The 25,221-nt window shown below is 35.0% G+C and overlaps 1 protein-coding gene across 6 annotated transcripts in view; it reads left to right on the forward strand.

Moving 5' to 3' along the window:
- The window catches only part of MIPOL1 (mirror-image polydactyly 1), a 372,872-nt gene that overhangs the window by 101,617 nt on the left and 246,034 nt on the right, over positions 1 to 25,221 (forward strand). For all 6 annotated transcript variants that reach the window (XM_032180229.2, XM_058429762.1, XM_058429759.1 and 3 more), the window contains exons 8-9: positions 10,811 to 10,844; positions 11,104 to 11,274. In XM_032180229.2, the coding sequence (XP_032036120.1) occupies positions 10,811 to 10,844; positions 11,104 to 11,274 (205 nt within the window). The remainder of the gene's footprint in view (positions 1 to 10,810; positions 10,845 to 11,103; positions 11,275 to 25,221) is intronic.

Here is a 25,221-nt window from a genome sequence, read left to right on the forward strand (position 1 = left end):
AAAAACCACATGATTATCTCAATAGATGCAGAAAAGGCCTTTGACAAAATTCAACAACCCTTCATGCTAAAAACTCTCAATAAATTAGGTATTGATGGGATGTATCTCAAAATAATAAGAGCTACCTATGACACACCCACAGCCAATATACTGAATGGACAAAAACTGGAAGCATTCCCTTTGAAAACTGGCATAAGACAGGGATGCCCTCTCTCACCACTCCTATTCAACATAGTGTTGGAAGTTCTGGCCAGGACAATCAGGCAGGAGAAGGAAATAAAGGGTATTCAATTAGGAAAAGAGGTAGTCAAATTGTCCCTGTTTGCAGATGACATGATTGTATATCTAGAAAACCCCATCTTCTCAGCCCAAAATCTCCTTAAGCTGATAGGCAACTTCAGCAAAGTCCCAGGATACAAAATCAATGTGCAAAAATCACAAGCATTCTTACACACCAAGAACAGACAAACAGAGAGCCAAATCATGAGTGATCTCCCATTCACAATTGCTTCAAAGAGAATAAAATACCTAGGAATCCAACTTACAAGGGATGTGAAGGACCTCTTCAAGGAGAAGTACAAACCACTGCTCAATGAAATAAAAGCGTATACAAACAAATGGAAGAACATTCCATGCTCATGGGTTGGAAGAATCAATATCGTAAAAGTGGCCATACTGCCCAAGGTAATTTATAGATTCAGTGCCATCCCCATCAAGCTACCAATGACTTTCTTTACAGAATTGGAATAAACTAAAGTTCATATGGAACCAAAAAAGAGCCCACATTGCCAAGTCAATCCTAAGCCAAAAGAACAAAGCTGGAGGCATCACACTACCTGACTTCAAACTATACTACAAGGCTACAGTAACCAAAACAGCATGGTACTGGTACCAAAACAGAGATATAGACCAATGGAACAGAACAGAGCCCTCAGAAATAATGCCGCATATCTACAACTATCTGATCTTTGACAAACCTGACAAAAACAAGCAATGGGGAAAGGAATCCCTATTCAATAAATGGTGCTAGGAAAACTGGCTAGCCATATGTAGAAAGCTGAAACTGGATCCCTTCCTTACACCTTATACAAAAATTACTTCAAGATAGATTAAAGACTTACATGTTAGACCTAAAACCGTAAAATCCCTAGAAGACAACCTAGGCAATACCATTCAGGACATAGGCATGGGCAAGGACTTCATGTCTAAAACACCAAAAGCAATGGCAACAAAAGCCAGAATTTACATATGGGATGTAATTAAACTAAAGAGCTTCTGCACGGCAAAAGAAACCACCATCAGAGTGAACAGGCAACCTACAGAATGGGAGGAAGTTTTTGGAACCTACTCATCTGACAAAGGGCTAATATCCACAATCTACAATGAACTCAAACAAATTTACAAGAAAAAGACAACCCCGTCAAAAAGTGGGTGAAGGATATGAACAGACACTTCTCAAAACAGGACATTTATGCAGCCAAAAAACACATGAAAAAATGCTCATCATCACTGGCCATCAGAGAAATGCAAATCAAAACCACAGTGAGATACCAACTCACACCAGTTAGAATGGTGATCATTAAAAAGTCAGGAAACAACAGGTGCTGGAGAGGATGTGGAGAAATAGGAACGCCTTTACACTGTTGATGGGACTGTAAACTTGTTCAACCATTGTGGAAGTCAGTGTGGCGATTCCTCAGGGATCTAGAACTGGAAATACCATTTGACCCAGCCATCCCATTACTGGGTATATACCCAAAGGATTATAAATCATTCTATTATAAAGACACATGCACACGTATGTTTATTGCGCCATTATTCACAATAGCAAAGACTTGGAACCAACCCAAATGTCCAACAATGATAGACTGGATTAAGAAAATGTGGCACATATACACCATGGAATACTATGCAGCCATAAAAAATGATGAGTTCATGTCCTTTGTAGGGGCATGGATGAAGCTGGAAACTATAATTCTCGGCAAACTATCGCAAGGACAAAAAACCAAACACCGCATGTTCTCACTCATAGGTGGGAATTGAACAGTGAGAGCACATGGACACAGGAAGGGGAACATCACACACCGGGGACTGTTGTGGGGTGGGGGGAGGGGGGAGGGATAGCATGAGGAGATATACCTAATGCCAAATGATGAGTTAATGGGTGCAGCTCACCAACATGGCACATGTATACATATGTAACAAACCTGCACGTTGTGCACATGTACCCTAAAACTTGAAGTATAATAATAAAAAAAATAAGAAATAAATAAAAATTACTACACGACATCCTACTTTCTTTACCATTTGGTTAATTTGCATATTCTATTCATGAGGCTATATGATGGGATAAGTGGATTTTGGTGTTCAGATTTCACTGCGCCATCTTTACTTGGGATTCCAATTTTTTAAATATTTTAAAAAAATTGTTGAGTAGTTTTATATTTCTAGAACAGTTGTGAAGATCATACAGATAGTTGCTGCATAATCCTCACCCTTTTTCTCTTATTGTTAACATCTTACATTACTGTGATACTTTTGTCACAGGGGAGAATTCAGTATTGTTACATAACTATTAACTAAACTCTATACTTTCTTTGGATTTCACTATTTTTTCTCAAATATCCTTTTAATGCTCTAAGATCCTATCCAGGATTGGATTTAGTTTGTATGTCTTCCTAGCCTGTCCTGGGCTGTGACATTTTCTCTAACTTTTCTCGTGTTTTAAGACCTTGATAGTTTTGAGGCATATTGATCAAGGTATTTTACACAGAATGTTTCTCAATTTGGATTTGTCTCATGGTTATGTTGGGGTTATGAGATTTTAGGATGAAGACCGCAGAAGTGAGTGCCATTTTCTTCATGTCATTTCAAGGTTATATTTTCCTAATAGAATTTACTACCAGTAATATCAACCTTGATCATCTGGCCAAGGTATGGTTTGCTGTTTCTCCACTGTAAAGTTACTTACCTCCATTCCTTTGTTCATACTCTACTCTTTGGAAGCAAATCACTTAGCACAGTCCATACTAAAGAATGAAGATGGGAGGTTGTTGAGCTCCACCTCCTGCAGGGGAGAATATTTACATACATTATATGTAATACTTTAATACAGGAGATTTGTCTCTTTTCCCATTTATTCATTTATTCCGCCATTTGTGTCAGTATGGATTCATAGATGTTCATTTAATACTTTGGATTATAATCTAATACTATGTTATTTATGTCGTTGCCTGAAATGTTCTACCTTTGTGGATTGGAAGCTCTTTCAGGTTAGCTCCTATATTTCTTTGACATGTCCCCATTCCTTTCTGTTGTTTATTTGTTTTTGTTTTGAGACGGAGTCTTGCTCTGTTGTCCAGGCTGGAGTGCAGTGGTATGATTACAGCTCACTGCAGCCTTGACCTCTTGGGCTCAAGCAGTCCTCCCACCTCAGCCTTCCCAGTAACTGGGACTGCAGGCACTCACTTGGCTAATGCCTGGCTAATTTTTAGAAATTTTTTTAGAAATAGATTCTCACTATATTGCCTAGGCTAGTCTCAAGCTCCTGGGCTCAAATGATACTCCTACCTCAGCCTTCCAAAGTTCTGGAATTACAGGCATGAGCCACTACACCTGGTCTCTTCTGATTTTTGAACATTTTCTTTTTGGCGTGACAGAATGCTCCAGGGTCACCTTATGTAAGGATGTATAGAGCTGTGCCCCTCCAGTAGATTCAGTCATTCCTCCAAGGAACTCTAGATCCTTTTATTGGAAAATAGTATTGGAAACCAAGATGTGGGTATGGGGTGTGCCCTTTATTGGGGGAGTATGACTACTTCTAGACCCTTTCTGCAGACAGAGTAGGAAATACACACATATATCTATATAGTAGTATCTTATACTATATTATGTGTGTGTATATATATATACACACACACATATATACAGTAACTGATGTATACACACACGTATCTCTTATTTATGCACCTATCCATTTGTATCCATATCAAGCTAAACATGAGTTCACACTGATGTTCTTAATTCTAATCCATTACCACACTGTTTATTCTAGCCTTCCCCTTTTGTTCATCTGTAAATTACTCTACCCAATGGTGACAAAACTAGCCCCCACCATCCACCATCTGTTTACCTATTTGTTGAAACCCAGTATACGTTATAACTCTTTCTGAATCATTAACCTGTACCTCCATGAGAAATAACTTTAGCAATGAGAATATACTATGTATAGTTCTTTTAGTGTTTAGTCTTATAGTTTCAAGACATCATTTTCTAAAATTACTTAAATTGGCTCCTTCCTCCACCCCACCTCTTTAAGTTAGTTTAGGCCATATTTTTTAATGTAATTAGAGTTACTTATCGTAGTCTACATTCTATCCTAGTGTCCTTTGATCTCCTAGTTGGTTTCTTTGTGTGCATACATTAAGGTTCACTATGTGCTGTAAATATCTGTGGGTTTTGATAAATGGGTAGTATCATGTATCCAAATTAGTTCTGCCACTTTAAAATCCCCACTGCTTCTTCTACTCAAATCTTCCTCCCTCCCCAACTCTGTGGCAACTACTGACCTGCTTTCTTCCCTTAATAGTCTTTCCTTTTTCAGAATGTCACATGAATGGAATCATACAATATGTAGCCTTTTCAAACTGGCTTCTTTCATTTAGCAGAATGCATTCATGTTAATGTATTAATTTATATAATGTTCTTTTTTTCTTGTTGAATAGTATTCCATTGTATGGAAGTATCACAGTTTTTGATTCATTCCTTTGTATAAAGGATATCTTGGTTACTTCTATTTTTGGTGATTTTGAGTAAAGTTGTTCTAAGTATTCACGTACAGGTTTTTGTCTGGACATGCATTTTCAAATCAGTTGAGCAAACCCAGTAGCAATACTGCTGAATCATAAGTTAAATCTATGTTAATTTTACAAGAAACTGCCAAATTCTTTTCCAGAGTGGCTATACTAGCAACGAATCAGAGTTCCTGTTGCTGTGTATCCTTCCAAGCATTTGGAACTATTGTTTTTGTTTTGTTTTGTTTCTTGTTTTGGATGTTAGCCATTCTAACAGGAGTGTAGTAGTATCTTAGTATTTTTATTTGCATTTCCCTGATGACACATCATATTGAGCATCTTTTTAAAATGTTTATTTTTCATCTGCATATCTTCTTTAGTAAAGTGTTCAGGTATTTGATAGTTTTTCAAATTGGATTATTTTTTCCTTATTGTTTAAAAGAGTTGTTTATATTCTGGATATAAGTCCTTTATCAGATATGTGGCTTGCAAATATTTTCTTCTAGTCGATGTCTTGTTTTTTTGAGTCTCTTAGTGTGTTTGGCAGAACACAAGTTTTAAATTTTGATAAGACTTAAATTTTGATAACATTAAAAAAAATTTTTTTTTTGCTTATGGACATTCTTATATTCTACCACCATTTGTTGAAAAGGCTGTCATTTTTACATTAAGTTTCCTTTGCACCTTTGTCAAAAATAAGTTGACTGTGTATTTGTGGGTTAATTTCTGAATTTACTTTTCTGTTTCATTAACCTATATGTTGATCGCTTTGTCAATATCACATAATCTTGATAGCGAGTCTTGAAATCAAATGTAGTCTTCCAACTTTGCTCTTTTATTACAGAATTGTTTTGGCTATTCTAGATACCCTTTTTACAAAATTTCAGTAATATAGTCATTAAAACTTTAGAACTCTTCTTTGGAGATTTGCAGGTACTATAATGTTCAATTTATCAGGCACCAAACAGTGGTATATTATATTTACATGCAATTTATGTTCATAAATTTTGGTACATAAATCAGTCACCAATTTTATTTATGAGATTTGCTTCTAAAAAGATTTTTATGCTTTTAAAAAATCAAATTGACCTCCATAAGACAACAAATCAATTTTTCATAAAGTGTCACAACTCTTTTAAAGTAGATATATTCATGTTTTATAGGTGAAAAAAGCTTAGAGGGCTAGACTACTTGGCCAAAGACTCAAAGTCAGTCAATTACACATTGTCAGAATGTCTACCTCAGATTTACACAGGCAACTCAAACTTAGCATATCCAAAATGAAACTTTTTAATTCATTCTTAAAACCTGATCCTCCTCCTTAATCCCTTATTCTGATCAGTGTTACAACCATCTGCCTACATATCCAAGCCAAAACTTCTTCCTCAGAACTCCTATTAAACTGATCTCTTATTTAGTTTATTCTATCTCTTTCACTAAAATATTTAAATTGAGCCTTTCATTCTTCCCTATTTTTTACCCTTCATTGCATATCTACTTTAATTTATACATATATTTGTTACAGTTTTTATTAAAGTATATTAGTGTTCCTTGAGAAAGAATCTTTTTCATTTTGTCTTTTAGAGCATTAGTATTAAGGGAAGAATGCGAATGGGAGAAAAGGAATGCATTCAATTCTCAGGCTTTTCTTTTTAATTCATTCAGTAAATATTTATTGACTATACTGTGTCAGGTACAGTGCTAGTTGCTGGGGACACAGCATTGTGGTCAAATTGACTTAAGTAAATAAGTAAGTAATCATATAAATACTTAAAACAACTAACAGTTAATTTGAAGAATTTTTGGTTCCTAGAAACAGCTTATAAGAGGGACTCCTTCTGTATCAGTCTAGGAGTTCAGGTAGGGGGAAGAGTCAGGGAAGGCCACACATACCAAGCAAGAAAAGCAACAGCAACAAAGAATATTATGTCAGCATAGTATCAGATGGTTCTATGAGGTTCTTTTCTCTTCTGCTGAATCTATAGGTTCTGAACCGTCAAGAGTGTGTTTTAGACTACCTCTTGATAACAGGACCAATGCATAACTGTTTTTGCTTGACTGAAAGGTATATTTGGGGGCATCGAGTATACAATAAAATTATATAAATTGTTCACATGTTTTAAAAAAATTCCTAATTTTTGCTTCCTATAATCTTCAGATCCTTTGTTTTCTTTTTTCTCTCATCTGCTTTGCTACTTCTGATCTACATTGTATCTCTGTTACAGTGTCTGCTTTGTCTTATTCTGCCTCTCTCTGCTTTTCTTTACCCCTTGGCTGTAATGCTTTTTCTCTTTCTTTTTTGGCTTTTATCAAAAACTAGGGAAAAAAATAAAAAAGGATTCAAGTTAAAATTGCCTACATATACATGATCTTATACACATTTGCATTTGTATACTTCAGCTTTTCAGATCGTGATACCTTTTTTTCAGTCTCTTTCCTATTGTTGGTACTTTTTTTTTAACATGTTAAGTGTGGTGGTGTGTAGAAAATGAGAGAATAAAAGCAAACAAATCAGAATTTTCTAATTAGAATAAAAGCCAACAAATTAGAATTTTCAGAAAACTGTGAAATTTGTTTATCATTTGAGGTCAACGTTTGGCATCTTAGGATTGAACAAGGTGAATGACTACAGTTTCAGAAAAGAAAAAGGTGATATTGACTGATTTAGGGATAAATCAAGAAATGCGACATTTCACGCATGGATCTTTTCACTTAGAGTGCAAGGATGTCAGTCAGAATTTGCACGGTATAGGAAATCAATTGAAACTTGAGCCCATAGACATTTACTTCAGCAAAATTCTTACTAATTATCATGACTATGTCAAGTTAGACTGTTTTAGGCATAATTTAAAGTTTACAAAAGGTTGAAATTCTTTTGTCTAATTGTAAACCCCATATTAATGAGATATAATTTATAGTTCATCAGATATATTTCATATAGCACCAACTATTATTTTAAGTCTTTATTTAAATCAGTAAACTGTTATGTGTTGTACCTACCACTAGTAAACCTTAGTACCTTCCCCAAAGTCATTTTAAATAGAAAATTAAAGCCATGTATAGCTGTTTCAAATCACCTCTTTTCTGAAAAGGCAAGTTGTCCAAGTTTTGTGTTGTTTTAAGTGACACAGTGTGTGATATACTTACTGTAGACCTGAATTTCATTTTCTGAAAATTATTTTTGTGGATTCTTAATCTTTAGATATTGAATGATCTAGCTTAGAAAATTATGTCAAATATTCCAAATTGGCACTTAACAGTGCATTAACATCAAAGATCTAGTCTCATTTTCCAACACTCTGTATCAAGGATTTGCGAAGTAAGAACTTATGTTGAAATTCAGCCTGCTACCTGTTTTGTAAATAAAGTTTTATTGGGATACAACTACACTTGATCACTTACTGTGTATGGCTGCTTTTGTACTACGAAGTCAGAATTTAGTAGCTATGATAGAGAGCATATGGTAAAGCCTAAAATAATTACTATTTGGCCATTTGCAGAAAAACTTGGCTGATCCCTACTCTATATAATCTACTTGAGACTAAATTATGACATAATCTATCTTTAATATCTGTGATATCCGTGATATTTCTTGAAACTTTAAAAAAAGTACAAGTAGAGAAATAACAAGTATCAACTTTTTCTCTTTCCAGACTCATGTTTATATTGAAAGTTACTTGCATCTATGCAGATTTTCAAATCTGGAAGTAATCATTTTTTTATTTTAACTAAAGTTATATTTTTCGTTTGCTGGCCATTTATCACTATACTTATATCAGTTATAAAGAATAATAACAAAACAAGATTGAGATCCAAATGCTAAGTGGCTGACTTAGCTCACTTATGTCCTGTGTGTCAGACCTAGCACAGTAGCCTTACCAAACACATAACTGAAATTCACTTATCAGCAAAATGACAATTCAGTATATATTATGTGCTTTTAGCAGCAATTACACAAATTTTTTAAAGTCTGAATACTAAATTCATGTGCCAGGGATCTGGAATAGCCCTTGATAAGAACTTTTGATTCTGATTTTTTAAAAATGTTTAAATTATTAGTAGGGAATTTTAATATTAGACGAAATACAATTATCTTAAACCTTTCCTATTGAAAGCTGTTAATTTAAAACGTTTGAACTCTTCATCTTCCACTCCTTAAAGTAATGCTTTACATTGCAATGCCTGAAGACAGCCTATAAATATTACGTAGAAATTCCATACACTTTTTTGTATGTGTTGATTATTTGGAATATACAGACTAGGTAACCTACTGTTATTTCCTTCCTGGTCATATAAAATTCTTTGAAACTAAAAATAGAGATTTATAACCTTGGTAACTAAATGTCTTTTGTTGTTGCAAAGGTTCCAGAGGAATCTACCAGTCCAAATGTTTGTCATGTATCTGTTCACATTTTAAATTATCAAGGTTAACAAGGTAATTGTGAAGTTTATAAGCATTTTAATTGGATTTTATTGGGTAGCTGCCATAATTAGATCTTACTTTGATTTTACCTAAAAAGAATGGCAATAAAAGATAACATAAGATAAGTATTTCTCACCACATATAACTTCCTTAGAAATCGTATTTAGCCAACCAATTACTGCTGGTTAAATGCCACTCATTTTCTTCAAATATTTTCACTATGATAATAAATAAATGTAAGAATTTTATTATCTTACACTTTTCTGTTAGGTTTTTCAATTGAGATGAAAAGAAGTATTTATCTTCACAATTCTTGTAGAACAAACTTTTGTTAGGCAGCATCTTTGAAAATTGTTCATTTATTTTGAAGAAAAAAAGATAAGAGATGAAAGTAGTTACCCTTCTTGAAATGTAAACCTAAGTGGATGTTTGTTGTTTGAGATACATTGAGTTATATATAACTTAAAATTACTGTGCCTTCCTATTAACTTATACTATTTAAGTATGTCTAGAAATAGCTCTTTAATATATGTGTATATATTTTTTGTGTTAAAATACTAAGTTCTAAAAGTACTACTTTTCCATGAGTGTAGTAATTTTATCCAGTTGTGAAGTTTGGAACCATTTTGTGGCATATTTATTTGGTGTCTTCTGTTATCTTTGGCTAGGGTCCTCTTTTATGATAAATGTCAAATCATAGGCGCACAGAAACAGGGAAAACTTGAGAAAACAGAAACTTGGATATCTAACTTTTTAGTATAATTTAAAAATAATTGAGATCCTTTCTAGAATCTATACCTTTTCACTAACACATATCACAAATTTTCTTTTAATTACTTTGAGTGGTTGCCTAAATTATATTATAGATATTTTCTATGTAATTTAAAACTACTTTCTTTACTTTTACTGCATTTGTTTAATTTCTCAACATCAACAAACATTTCAGTAGCCACTGTGACTCTTAAAAGACAAAATGCATTTCTGAGGGGAGCCAGTTTGTATTTTTTGTCTTTATGTTGAATAATTCTACATATATTATGAAGAAGAAAATAACAGTCATCTAAAAATTGTGGTCAGCCTTCCAATGCATTTGTTTTATAATAACAAATAGGTAACAGCAAGATATTTTTACTGCAAATTTCGTGTAATTATTTGTCATTGCTTTTGAGGGAACATAGTTAAACTTTGTAATAAAAATACTTGCCTTGTTTTACTTATGATGGTGTCCAAAAAAAGAGAGGAAATACAGTTTCTGATAAAAATGGAAAGTCCAGGAATAAATGTAATGATGAGAATGAGTGCTTTTATCACTGGGGAACTTTCTTCATCTAAGCACATATGAACAATTGATCCTTGTAGTCATATATAGCAGTAAACATTAATAACTTAACAGTCTGAAGTCAGTGCAGAAGATATGGAGCATTATTGAAAGATGGAGTCGAGCAGGTGGCACTTTAATATGTTCAGTGTCATGGTTGACTCTAAAGACTAGTCGAATGAAATTACTTGAGGTTCTAAAGATTTAAAAAGCGAACTCATTTTGCTGCACTAAGGAAATGCTACTGATCAGGCTTTCTGTGTCCCTTTTTTCTAGGCTAGAAAATATTAACCCTGAAGAAAATGACATGGTAAGCCATTCTCTGAGGAGATTTCTTGATGTCAGTCTTATATCTTAGAGGCTTAAGTTCAATTGAGTGGGTTTCAAGAACTAAGATGTGGGAAAAAGAAGAATTGACACACTAATAATGTACATCTTTGCTGCAATATGAAAATTCAATAACTTCACTCAGTCAATTTACAATTCGCATGTGCCTATTAATTAAAACCCTATATTAAATAAAATATATTAAAACTTCATGTCTGACTAACATATAATGGTGTTGGTAGACATTACAGGAATTACTGAACAGAATAAACAATGCAGACACAGGGATAGCTATTCAGAAGAATGGAGCTATAATTGTGGATAGAATCTACAAGACCAAGGAATGTAAAATGAGAATAACTGCAGAAGAAATGAGTGCACTAATAGAAGAACGGGATGCTGCCTTGTCTAAGGTAACTGCGTATATCTGTAAAAGCATATACTTACCGTTTTCCTCTCTCTTTTTTTAACCGTTAAAAAATGACTTTGGCCCAGATATTCTTAATTCACATTAATATTTAGCACATAATTAACACCACAATGATTAGCTATATTAAAATAATTATGTATTTTATTATACTACTGTTCAAAATATGAAACCTCATTTTAAATAAAATTTAATGCAGTCTAATTTCTTAATAAAATTAAACTTGTTTTGTTACAGGCTAACTTGTTATAGGAATTTAATTATATTTTTTCAATTAATCACTTATATGTGGGACTTCTTACTTAAATTACAGTTTTCTGAAGGCTGAGACTATGTCTGTATTACTGTTTTATTCCCAGTGCCTAATTCAGTACCTTTTAGTAAACTTTGATTAATGGATCAAAATTATTCATGTATTTTTTTCTGGATGCTACTTACATCTTCCTGCTCTACCTGAAACCTGATTACCTCCCTCAGGCCACCGCTTCCAATGCAGTCCTTTCAACTAGTGGCTGTGCTCTCTCTCATACCAGTTACACCACTGGGCTTGGAGGCTTGTTTCTCGTTATTTTATTTATTTATTTATTTATTTATTTATTTATTTATTTATTGTGTGTGTGTGTGTGTGTGTGTGTGTGTGTGTGTGTGTGTGTGTGTGGAGATTTGGTATCACCTTGTTTCCCAGGCTGCTGTTGAACTCCTGGCCTCAAGTGATCCTCCTGCCTTGACCTCCCAAAGTGTTGGGATTACAGGCATGAGCCACCACACCTGGCCTTGTTACTGTTTTCAGATCAATGTCTTTTTCACTCCCTAAATACCTCCAGCTCTGAAACTCATGCATCAGACTGTACTACCCAGTACACATTATTGTTGTAGTCATGTACACACTTCTATGTCACTTCCCTTGTTTGGTTAAAATTTTTGGACCTATTCCAATGTCTCTTTCTTCAGCCTACTCTTGTCATAATTCTTGGTGATGTAAATTCCTATGTAGATAATCCTTTCAAAAACTGCAGCCTCTTATTTCCTAAATTTCTCTACTTTAGTCATTGTGTGCTGCACACTGTATCTATTATCTACTCTGTGGTGATACTCTGTTCCTGGTCATTCTGAGTCTCAATGTCAAGCTTCCCGCTTTCTGACTACCAGCTGCTGTCTTTCTAGCTCACTCATGCTAGAACTCTGACTCCAGCATTTTTTTTTTTTTTAGACAGAGTCTCGGTCTGTCACCCAGGCTGGAGTGCAGTGGTGTGATCTTGGCTCACTGCAGTCTCTGCCTCCCAGGTTCAAGTGATTCTCCTGTCTCAGCCTCCTGAGTAGCTGGGACTACAGGTGTGCACCATCACGCCCAGCTAATTTTTTGGCATTTCTTGTAGAGACAGGGTTTTGCCATGTTGGCCAGGCTGGTCTTGAACTGCTGACCTCAAGTGATCCGCCCACGTTGGCCTCTGAAAATGCTGGGATTACAGATGTGAGCCACCGTGCCTGGCCTCAACTTATTTCTATCAATCTTACTGTTTTCTATCCCTCAAACCCCTTATGTCCTTACTCCACCACCCCAACACACACACATCTGGCTTAAATTCCATAGCCCATTATAATTATCGCCAACTTGCACATAATATAACCTCATTTCTCTTGGCCCTCTTCCTTTGTCCTACTCACCTAGCAAAATCAAAATCTAGTTAAATGAATCTTTCTATCTGTTTTGTATCTTCACAGCTTTGTAAGGCAGGAGAAGAATCACACAAATTTACTGACCGTACTTACCTTAAATCCATGACCAACTATTAATATATTCAGTTAGGTTCTTAGTGTTGCCTGGCAACTTCTTGCCTTTTGCTTGTCTATTCACTCTCCCCTCTAGAGGACTATTTTATCTCTTCTTTCTCCTTAGTTATCTAACCTCTCCTTCCAGTTAAAAAGATAACTTCTGCATGCCCACTTCATTTCATCTACCAGCCTACTTGCGTTTGCACCCATGTGCTCTGCCTTTTCTACTTTACTTTTTTCTAACTACATGCTTCTATCTAAAGACAATCTCTCCATTTCCGTACTAGTTCACATCTTTTCTGGCCTTCACAAGGTGATAACCAATTGTTCCTTTTCTCTCCTACTTCATAAAATGTTTCATATTAGTTCATTTCCATTGCTATCCAAAATGCCTTACCATCTCCCATGGAGGCTGAGTGGAAGTTTTGGTAAGTCTTGGCCTAGTTGTGGTTCACCCCTGTATTTTGGATAAGGCCTCCCAAACTGAGAGCTAGTATTTATAAGGGCCCGACTCCTGGATGATCCTATATTCTAGTGTGTGTTTGTTTCTTCAGCACTGGAAGACGGTGGAAAACTCAACTATTTTTTCAGAGGTTTAGGGGCTTAGCTTTTTAACTTAAAGACCTGTAGAAGTTTGGAGTTTGGCAAATGATTTGGTTCAGAAACAAGTCTCAAATCTCCATTTTGTCACTTCAGCCCTGAATAGCTGTCAAAAGCTTGGGTGGTTTCTCTGTCTTCCAACAGAAGCTCTTTGCCTAGTTAAAACCTGATTTCTCAGTATTTTCCCCATACCTAGAATATGACACTCTCAGGGGGAAAAAATAACTGCAGATACTCCAATCCTTCCTCTCCAGTTAACTCCTCTTCAGAATCTTAGACACTCAAGCCATTATTGCAGCAACAGCCCTCTGATACCTTTAGGCAGATGACTTTTGCATTAAATCTGGCTTTTCTTGTTCTTGAATGAAGCATTGTTTCACCACAAATGATTCCATGCTGTCTAGACATGGAAGTAAGTTAACTAAAAGTAAGCACATAGAGAGAGCATAATTAAATTGACCGCCACTCATTCCCTCTTTCCTATCTTTTCTCCCTCCACTGACTTTCATGGTGTAAAAGGATAAATAAATAAGAAGTTAACATTTGGTAATATTTGCTGACGTCGTTATGTATAAATACCACCGCACTATATTTATGGTTATGTTTTATGAGAAAGGAGTTGTTTAGTTATTTTAATTTGCTTATTTGCAAGCCCTCTGGCTCAATAAATACTCATTTTAATTTTTATGTTACAGTCATTGTATACTTACACTTTTGAATTATTGTCTTATATTTCTGAATGGAAACTTTTTTTAACTTTGATTTTTTAAAAATAAACTTGTTGGAATAGTTTTACTTTACAGAAAAGTTTCAAAAATAGTACAGTATAGACAGCTCCCATATATTACCCAGTTTTGGTTTTCCCTAATTTTGTTATCTTAAATCATTGTGATATGTTTGTTAAAGTTAGGAAACCAACATTGGTACATTAGCATCAATTCAACTCTAGATGTTATTCAGAAGTCACCAGTTTTCATTAGTGTCCTTATGTTCCATGATCCAATCCAGGGTAGCATATTGCATTTAATTGTCACGTCCTTCTAGTCTCCTCTGGTCTGTGACAGCCTATTCATCTTCCCTTGTATTTTTTTCCTCCATAACCTCAATAATTTTGAAGAGTACTGCTCACATATTTTATAGAATATCTCTGAATTTGGGTTTGTTTGTTTTTCTCATGATTAAAGTGAGATTTTGAGTTTTGGGAAAGAATACAACAGGGATTTTGCCTTAATTTAATTTAATTAACTTTTTACTTTGAGAATGGATTCTCACCTGGTCACCCAGGCTGGAGTGCAGTGGCACCGTCTTGGCTCACTGCAACCTCTGCCTCCTGGGTTCAAGTGATTTTCTTCCCTCAACCTCACAAGTAGCTGGTATTACAAGCGGGCGCCACCACACCTGGCTAATTTTTTGTATTTTTTTTGTAGAGATGGGGTTTCATCATGTTGGCCAAGGTGGTCTAGAACTCCTGACCTCAAATGATCCGCCCACCTCGGCCTCCCAAAATGCTGGGATTACAGTTGTGAGCCACCGTGCCCAGACTTAATTTATAAAGCTATATAATTTAGCATCAGACATTTTCTAATTATGTTTTCTATATAGTGCTAGGAGAACTTTAGTCACATTCCATATAGATACTAAAAATTTCAGATTCAGTGATAATTTGTTGACTTTGATACACTTGATATCTTTCTTTATTTTTCAAATCAAGTCAAAATCATTTATTTACTTTAATTGACCTAGTTAAAAATGTTATCTTTTTCAGATAAATCCTTATACTCTTATTTGTCCCAAATTATTTTTTCATTTCTCTTCTATCTCAAACTGAGAGCCAAAAGCCTTAAAGTCTTTCATAGAATTAATTTAAAAATTATAATTAGCAATTGTTTGATCAAGGAATTATCTTACCAACCAGTCCTCTATTCTTTCTTTATAATTTTTTTTGGCCAATTCACACTTCCCTATTTTATTCAAATTGTAGAAATATCTGAAATCAGAAGATAAAGCTGTAAACTTCCATTTCTTCACTATTCTCCTTTTCCAGGATCTTTCAGATTATTATTCTATACAAACAAAAAATTTAGAATTTTAATGGCAAAAATTTTTATAGAATTATAGAATTTTAAATTTCTTAGGACCTTAGGAGCCATCTAGTTAAAATTGTTCACCAAATTAAGGAATCTGATCTGTCACTAATTTTCAATTTAGTCAAATATCCATCTTCTCTTAATATCTAGCCATTGGTGTTATAATTGGTCTCAGAACATTTGACAAATAAATCATATTGCATCAAATATATTCAAGTATTTATCAGTAGTGTCCTAAGTCATGAGGGCTAGGCTTAGAAGCACAACTGGACTCAGGTCACACATCAATAAGCAACAGAAAATTATTGAACAGCCAGGATTGGTGATTTATTAGCTTTGAGGGCTGACTTTATTGGGAGATACAGTAATTCAAGTAATTATTCCTAGATATTCTGGCAAAATTAGGCTAGCTCTAGGCTATGTTTTACTTATAAGGGTATACATAAATGGGCAAGGCCTGGCACCTGGAGGCTTTGGGTCTTATTGGTATTTGTAGTTAGAAGGATAATATTGTAGAGCTCTTCACTGATTGGACCTTTGCTGGTACCTAAGTGAGGGGCCCAACCCCTGAGACCTGAATAAGTCAGGTATGAGAATGGGGGTAATCGTATGGACTTTATGGACTTTAACCAAATGGACCACTCAAAACAGAAGGCAGAAGTCTTGTCATAGAGACTTAGAGTACAGCAGGGATAAAAGAAGAAAGTGGTAAATTCTTTACGTACATGCATGTTTGGAATCTATTATAGGCGTAATGGAAAATATGCTCTGATTCTTCGATGAATTTCTTTGGCATCGACTGATGAGAATGGAGCTTTGATTATATTGCCAGGCTTGATTATAATTAGTTCAGAAACTATATGAAAAGGTGCATACAGGCTAAAAACTTTTAGGAGCAAAGCACAGCAGGGCAAAGCAGAAACTAGCACTGTTTCTGCTTTTCAGGTTAAACATCTTCGCATCCTTCAACCTTTCCTTGGGTTTCCTTCTACTTTTGTGTCTTCTAGATGTTAGTTTCTTCTTGCCTATTAAGGCTAAATCAGTGATCATACATTTCTGTTTTCTGAACACCATACGGAGAATCTGAACTCATCAATATTTTCTAGAAATGAGTCATTCTATATATCTAAATTTATTATCACTCTTAATTTCTGTACTCTTGTTTCTTGGTTTTACAATTCTTAGAAATATAAAAATATTTCTAAGATATTTATATTGCTCCTTTAGATGAAATATAATGAGCACACCTTTTGTGATAGTTTAGTGGCTCATTTTTTATCCAATATTGTAATGAAAAGTACAGATCCAGAGATCTTTCATGTTCAACATTGATAGAAAACCCATGGAAGAATCAGGGGTAATTAAAGAAATTCAGCTAAACATTTCACTGTTCAGATTCCTTTACCAATATGGGCTGCAAGCCTATACCAAGCACCAAGCTGAAGGAGTAAACTAAGTAAGAGGAAGACATGAATCCAATCTAGTGACGTAATGAAGAAAATTCTAGGAAGACTACTGAAGAATGCAAGGAAAGTGCATTGGTCTGTTCTTTTTGACTCTTTCTGCCTTTAAGCCTGTTTTTCCCTCTTCCTAGAACATACTTCCTCTCTGCTTGTTGCTCACTTGTCTGTATTATACTTCAAAGCCATTTTAAATATCATCTCTTCTGTAAAGATCACTCACATGAAGCAATATTGATAACTATGTCATTTGTGCCCATATTTTACCTTGTATCCTGTTACAGGCCTTATCACACTATATTACAGTTAATTGATTTTATGCCTGGCTTTCCTACTAGCATGAACTTGCATGAAGATAGAAGCTGTTTATTTATTTGTGTCAATCACAGTCCCTTGGATGTGAAGTTATTTATTATGTTCGTGGAATTATTGAACTTGGCTATCTTAGATATTTCAAGATATATGAAACTAAAAGCATTTAGTGAAATATTATTCATTCATCCACATTTTATTGAGTACCTGTTATGTGCTGTGTGTCGGGAACTCAGCAGTAATCCAGATATAAACGGTCCTTACTCTTATGGAACTTAGATTTTCATATGGAGATGTAGATAGTGAACAACCAAATAAAGTACTTTCAGGTACTGGTGTGATGAAAATAGTTAATGTATAGTGACAGCAGCTGGGGTGGGATTGTCACTTTAAATAGGGTGATCAAGGCAGGCCTATTTTTCAAGATGAATTGTTGCTCTAAGACTTGAAGACTTGAAGAAGAGAAGTATCCAGCTGTGCAGAGAGCTATGGAAAGAGCATTCCATTAGAAAAGAAGAGATCAACAGTGCCCTGAGAGAGTGAACAAGCTTAGGTGTTTAAGGCGTCAAATCAAATGTGCCAACCTTACATTTGATTGAAGTACAGTGAGCAAGGAAGATAGTTACAAGTGATAAGGCAGAAGACATAGGCAGCAGACAAGTCTGTATGATCTTGGAGGTAACGGTCAGGAGCAGATATTGCATCTAAATGCAGAAGGGACTGAAAGAAAAAGCTGTTGAAATAGTCTAAGCAAAAGATGAAAGTGATGGTGGTTCAGAGGAACAAGTGTAGATCAAGAAAAGTGGACAGATTTGGGAAATACTTTGAAAGTACAATAAGTAGGCCTTGAAGACAAATTGGATTTGGACATAAAGGAGCAGAAAGAATTAAGGCTAACTTCTGTATTTGGACTTGAACACTGTGTTGACTCCATCTGTTGTGATGGGGAAGTTTCTTTGGGGTGGGATCAACATATTTTGGGAGGGGTATTACATTCTCTTTTGGATATGGTATATTTGAGATTATTCTTAAAAATTCAAGGGGAATTTTGAGCAGTTACTTGCTTATTGCAGCCATTGGGATATGGATAAGTAAAACTGTGGGACTAGATGAAATTGGGGAAAGCTCACCAAAGAGAAGAGGGGCCAAGACCAAGTTGTGTGGTGTGTCAACATTTAGCAGTTGGGCAAAAGAGGAGGAGCCAGGTGAGGAGATTGGAAGGGAATGCTGAATGAGGTAGAAGGACACTGAAATGAGTGTGGTGTCAGGGAAGGCAAGAGGGGAAATTGTTTCTATTTGTTTGTTTGTTTGTTTATTTATTTATTTATTTATTTTTTTTTTTGAGACGGAATCTTGCTCTGTTGCCCAAGCTGGCACGCAGTGGCGCGATATAAGCTTACCACAACCTCCGCCTCCTGGGTTCAAGCAATTCTCTTGTCTCAGCCTCTCGAGTAGCTGGGATTACAGGCCTGCACCACCATGCCTGGCTAATTATTTTTTGTATTTTTAGTAGAGACGGGGTTACATCCTGTTGGCCAGGCTAGTCTTGAACTCCTGACCTCAGGTGATCCACCCGCCTTGGCCTCCCAAAGTGCTGGGATTACAGATGTGAGCCACCGTGCCCAGCCAGAAATTGTTTCTAAAAGATAAGCATAGTCAGTTCCCTTGAGTGGTGTGAGTTCAAGCAAAGTGAAGATAGATTTGATCACATGGATGATGTTGAGGGCTTTGACAGGAGTTCCGTCCAGGACAGAGGCAACGTTGGAGTGTTTGAGGGGAGAATGGAAATAGAGGAAGTGCAGACAGTGAATACAACTTCTTTTTCCCCCTCCTGTAATGTAGGTAGAAAAATTGGCATTAGATGGAGAGAGGGCTTATGGTATCTTGGGAGGTTTTTTTTTTTCCTTTTTTTAATGGGATGTTCTAGCACATGTGGTTGTTGTATTGATAAAAATGAACCAGGAAAAAGGAAAAGCGATGTTTTCAGGGATAAAAAAGATAATTGCAGCCTGTAATCCAAGCACTTTAGGAGGCTAAGGCGGGTGGATGACCTGAATTCAGGAGTTTGAGGCCAGCCTGGCCAACATGGTGAAACCTTGTCTCTACTAAAAAAATACAAAAATTAGCTGGGCGCAGTGGCAGGCACCTGTAATCCCAGCTACTTGGGAGGCTGAGGCAGGAGAATCGCTTGAACCTGGGAGGTGGAGGTTGCAGTGAGCCGAGATTGTGCCATTGCACTCCAGCCTGGGAGATAGAGCTTGCTCCATCTAAACAAACAAACAAACAAACAAAGATAATTGCAGTACCAAGTCCTGGAGTAGATGAGTAAATTGATAGGTTCTAGAACATAAGTAAAAGAATTAGCTTTTGTTAGGAACAGGGAAACTACTTTCATTTTAACAGATGTATGCAAAGAGCTTGGATAGATACAGATGCTGGCAAGTTGATAAATTTAGTAAAGGGAAGTTGGGGGTGCAGTGTCATTCTCTATTAAAGTGTTAGATTAATTTAGATTTTCAGTGGGTTACTGGATGGTGCTGAAGATTTATAATGTAGAGACAGTTTGAAATCATTGTCTTTGTTTCTATATAAATGAACATAACTAGAGAAATGTAGGATTGCCAGGCAGAGCTGAATGCACATTTAAGAATTAGGGTAGTTAAATTTTTAAAAACGTGTCAGGGAAGTTGTGTGATTTCTTTTAGCAATATTCCAATCTTGAGTGTGGTGTGAGTAGTGTGGTGTAGTAGGTATTTGATTTTAACTAAGATTGAGATTTTAATGGGTGAGGGACCAGAGAGTTATTACAGCAATGAACCCCAGGCTCTCCCTCGCTATGGACTCTCCCTTATGTAAAGAGGAAGAGGAGTGATGGGCACGTAGAAGGAAATTGAGGAGAGTGTGGTATCACAGAAGGCAAGGTCACGGATAGTAAAAAACTGGTAAGTCCATGTGTTAGAATTCTTGGTTTGTCACGTAATTGTGCTATAGTGATTTGCAGTCAAGAGAAAAAGGCACTAGAAATAAAGATTTCGAATGTATTGCAATTATTAGGGTTAGTGATTTCCAGATATTTTTCTGTGTAATTTTTTTGTGGATGTATAGGAAAAAACCCTAAATGTTACATATTTTATCACACAGTCAGTAAGCCAGATTCAGAAGTGGTTAAAGAGAGGAAGCATATCTAAGGAAAAGTATGAATAATTTAAAACTTGCAAACAATTTCCTCCTTGTTGTAACAAGTGTAGAAATTAAGGTCAGAGAAGATAATGTAATGACACATTTTTCAAGATTCAGAAATGGGTGCTAGAACTTTCCTGGCCTGGTTATGAATTCCTCATTTGGCATGTGCATGACCAGCAGTCACTGTGATAAAGCAGATTGAGATTAGGAAGTGCAGCATAAGCTAACAAACCCACTTGATGAGTATACCTAGAATCCTGGTCACTCATGTAACCTTCAAGGTTATCTTTCCACTTTAGCAGAGGAAATAATCAAATACCCTAGTGTCTTAATCTCTCCTTTTTTAGTGTTGCCTTCACTTTATGCTTCTTATAATTAGCATAATGTCTAGCATGTAATAGATACAAAATAATGATAAGTTTAAAATATTAGAAATTTGACAAAAAGGTTATACTCAAAAGGAAAATAAAGCATAACATTTAGAGTTTCATTTTTCAGGAAAAGTAGGGAACATATTTGATATTCTTAATTACAGTGGCTGTAAGATTTTCATTAATTTTTTCCCTTGTCAGTTTGTTAATTTGCTTTCCTATCATACAATTATTTGCTTATGAATGTTTTTCAGTCAATCTTGCTAAAATATATTGTTGATAGTTCATCTATTATAATTACTTTTTTCTTATTGTGAAATTTTTGCAAGTTCTTGAAAGTATGTATAACTTTAGAAAGTACAGATAAGCAAAAAGAAGGAACAAATTGCCCCCAAACTCACTTCCTAGAAAGTTATATGTAGATTGTCTTTTTTCAATACATATTATATTGTATATACTACTTTGTAGCCTGATTTTTCACATTGATTTGACATTTTATTAGACATTCTCATAATTTTACTTCATTTTATTTATTTATTTAGTTAGTTAGTTAAGATAGAGTCTCACTCTGTTACCCAGGCTGGAATACAGTGGTGTGATCATGGCTGTGGTTCAGCTCACTGCAGCCTTGACGTCCCAGGCTCAGGTGATCCTCCAACCTCAGCCTCCAAGGAGCTGGGACAACAGGCACACACTACCACGCCAGGCTAATTTTTCTGTATTTTTTGTAGAGATGGGGTTTCACCATGTTGCCCAGGCTGGTCTTGAACTCCTGGGCTCAAGCGATCTACCTGCTTCTGCCTTCCAAAGTGCTGAGATTACAGGCATGAGTCACTGCACTTGGTGTCATGCTTTAATAATGTGGACATGTTAAGATTTGTTTAACTCACCTGCTATTGAGAGTTTTGAGAATGGGAACATTTTTGTAACTAAATTTTTATGTACATCCATGTTTCTTTCCTCAAGGAAAATTCTAGGAATGAAAAGGACGGACCAAAGAATATAAACATTTAAAAATGAATATATATTTCTAAATAGTCTTCTTAGAAAAGTTGTACCTAGAAATGTTATTTGAAATTTCATTTGGGGACTTTAAGCAGATAAAATGCTAAGAAATGTAGACTTAATTCTCTAGGCAATGTGAAACTTGCGGTTTTTGAGTTTTCTGATAATGCAGAAAGTGCTACTCTTGAAGATTTCTGGGCAAGACTTTATCAAGTGCCTTGAGTAATATGAATATAAGTCTGAGGAGACCAATGATAATGGGAACCTATTATAATTGAGGCAAGAGGTGATGAGGTTCTAAAAAAGAAAAATAAGGAGAAGAATAGATATGAAAGCTATGGAAGCTTGTATTTTTGTAAATGAAGGTATAACTTGAAGGGAAGTAATCTCAAGTGAAGGATTTGATGAATTTTTATATATGTATGTTCCCTTGAAAGCAGCATCCCAATCAAGATATGGAACACTGCCAGTACTCCAGGAGGCTCTTTCTTGTCTCTTCCCCATCAGAATTTCTCACCAAAGATAATCACTCCTCTTACTTCTGTCTCCATGGGTCATTTTGCATGTTTTAAAACTTCATATAAAAGGAATCATATGTTATATACTCCTTGTGTCTAATTTCTGTCACCCAATGTTACTACTGTATGTTGATCTGTATTGTTAATAATTATTAATAATGTCTTTTTCATTGTGGTGTGATGTTCCCTTGTGTGAACATGCCATGATTTATTTGCATATTAAACATATTAAACAGATGACAGAAAGTTAGATTGTTTTCATTTTTAACCTATTATGAATGAAGTATTATAGAGATTCTTGAACATATCTTTTGGTGGGCCTAAGCATTTATTTATTTTGATACATACACAGGCACGTACAAAAGAAAAGAATAGTTGAGTCATAGGTTTAGCTTTATTAGGTAATGCCAAATGTTTTTCCAAAGTTGTGCCAGTTTACAGCAGCAATGTGAGTGAGTTGCTCCAGTTGTGAGAGTTAATACTTGGTATCATTACTCATTTTAATGTCAATCATTCTGATGGGTGTATAGTCATATTTTATTGTGGATTTATTTTGTATTTTGTGTTTGCCTAATGACTAATGATGTTAGTAGCTTTTTATATGTTTTTTGACCATTTTGATATCTTCTTTTGTGAAATGTCTCTTCGAGACTATTGTCCATTACTAAATTTGATTGTTTTTCTTATTGATTTATGTAATTTATATATATTTGTACAGTCTGTGGCTTGCATTTTTATTCTCTTAATGCTGTCTTTTGATGGCAAAAATTCTTAATTTTAATGAAGTCTAATTTATCATTTTTTTCTCCTTGTGGTTAATGCATTTTGTATCCTGTTTCGGAAACCCTTGCCATTGCCATAGCACTGAACATGTTCTACTGCACTTTCTTCTAGAAGCTTGATTATTTTAGCTTTCACATTTAGGTCTTTATCAGTTTCAAAATACTTTTTATATTGTCAAAGTCGTTTATTTTCTTCATATAGATGTCTAGCGACTTGTCTCAGCATCATGCAATTAATGAATTGTGTCTCCCCATCCTCCCAACAATGAATTGCAGCAGAGCCCATGTAATGACTTAGGTTATTGTGTGGATCTGTTTCTGGACTCTGTTCTGTTCCATTGTTGTAGGTTTTTATCCCTGCAATAATACTCCATGGTCTTAATTTCTGTAGCATTATAGTAAGTCTTAATTTGTGAAAGTGTAAGGATCCACCTGTCAATGTTCTTCAGTATTTCTGCAGCTATTCTCAGTTCTTCATTCAGCTTGTTGTTCTTCAAGCTGATAGTATTTAATGGGGATTGCATGGCCTCTAAAGAATACTTAAAGCAAGATTGGCATCTTAGCAATATTGAGTCTTCCAAATGATTGATCTTTTCATGAAAATGATTACTTTTTTCTTTATATACTGCTTTGCATCCCATAAATTGTTGATACGCCATTTCTCATTATTATATATGTGTCTCATGATTATATATGTTGAAATATTTTTTGGTTTCTAATTTTGTTTTCTTCTTTGACCCATGAATTATTTAAAAATATGTTGCTTAATATTAAAACATTAGGAAATTCTGAGGCTATCTTTCTGTCACTGAGCTGGAATTTAATTCCCTGGTGGTGAGAAAATATAAGCTGTACTATTTCAATCCTTAGAAATTTTTTGATACTTGCCCTGTGACCCCAAATAGGCCCTGTTTCTTAGACAATTCATGAAGTTTGTATATTCTGTAGTTATTGAGTGTAGTATTGTCTCCGTATGTTATTTAGACCAAATAGGTTAATCATGTTGTCCAGTTGTTGCGCATAGATGTATTGTCCGTATGTTGTGTCGGTTATCAAGAGAGGTGTTTAGAGTATTCAATGATTATGATTAATTTTTCTCCTTTTAATTCTGTCAATTTTCATTTTATTTATTTTGAAGCCATTTTGTTATGTACTAAGGTCTTTACAATTACTGTATCTCCCTATAGAATAGAGTTTTATCATTATGAAATGCCCACTTTTATTTCTGGTAATACTTTTTGCCTTAATGTCTACTTATATATCTGAATGTTATATCCTTTTCCATCCTTACTTTCAGACTTGACCCCAACATCTTATTATGAGAAATTTTAAACATATGGAAAATTTGTATGAATTTTACAGTGAACGTTTGTATATATGCCACTTGGAATCTATTATTATATTTTGCTAAACTTGATTTATCACATTATCTAGGTATTTATTAGGCATCCCTCTGTCCATGAATTCGTCTCACTTATGATGCCTTCATGTATAATGCAGGCATCAATACATTGGCTTCTAAATCCTTCAGCATAGTATATCATTAGATGGAATTCTGTATTATTGTGGTTATTTTGTTTTTATTTAAAAGTTATGCACAACTGAAATATAGAAAACTAAGTGCACATTCTCTACGTCTGACAAGTGCATACAACTGTATAGTTACCACCACGATCAAGATTCAGAACATTACTACAGTATTACCCCAGAAAGTTTCCTCATGCCCTATCCAACCAATTCATGTTCCCACCTCTCAACAGTAATCACTGATCTGATATTTTTATATCACTCTTTAGTTTTATCGTTTTGAGAAAGTCATGTTTGACATCACAATATATCTAA

This window comes from Hylobates moloch, unplaced genomic scaffold (assembly GCF_009828535.3).
Source record: "Hylobates moloch isolate HMO894 unplaced genomic scaffold, HMol_V3 SCAFFOLD_16, whole genome shotgun sequence".
NCBI lineage: Eukaryota > Metazoa > Chordata > Mammalia > Primates > Hylobatidae > Hylobates > Hylobates moloch.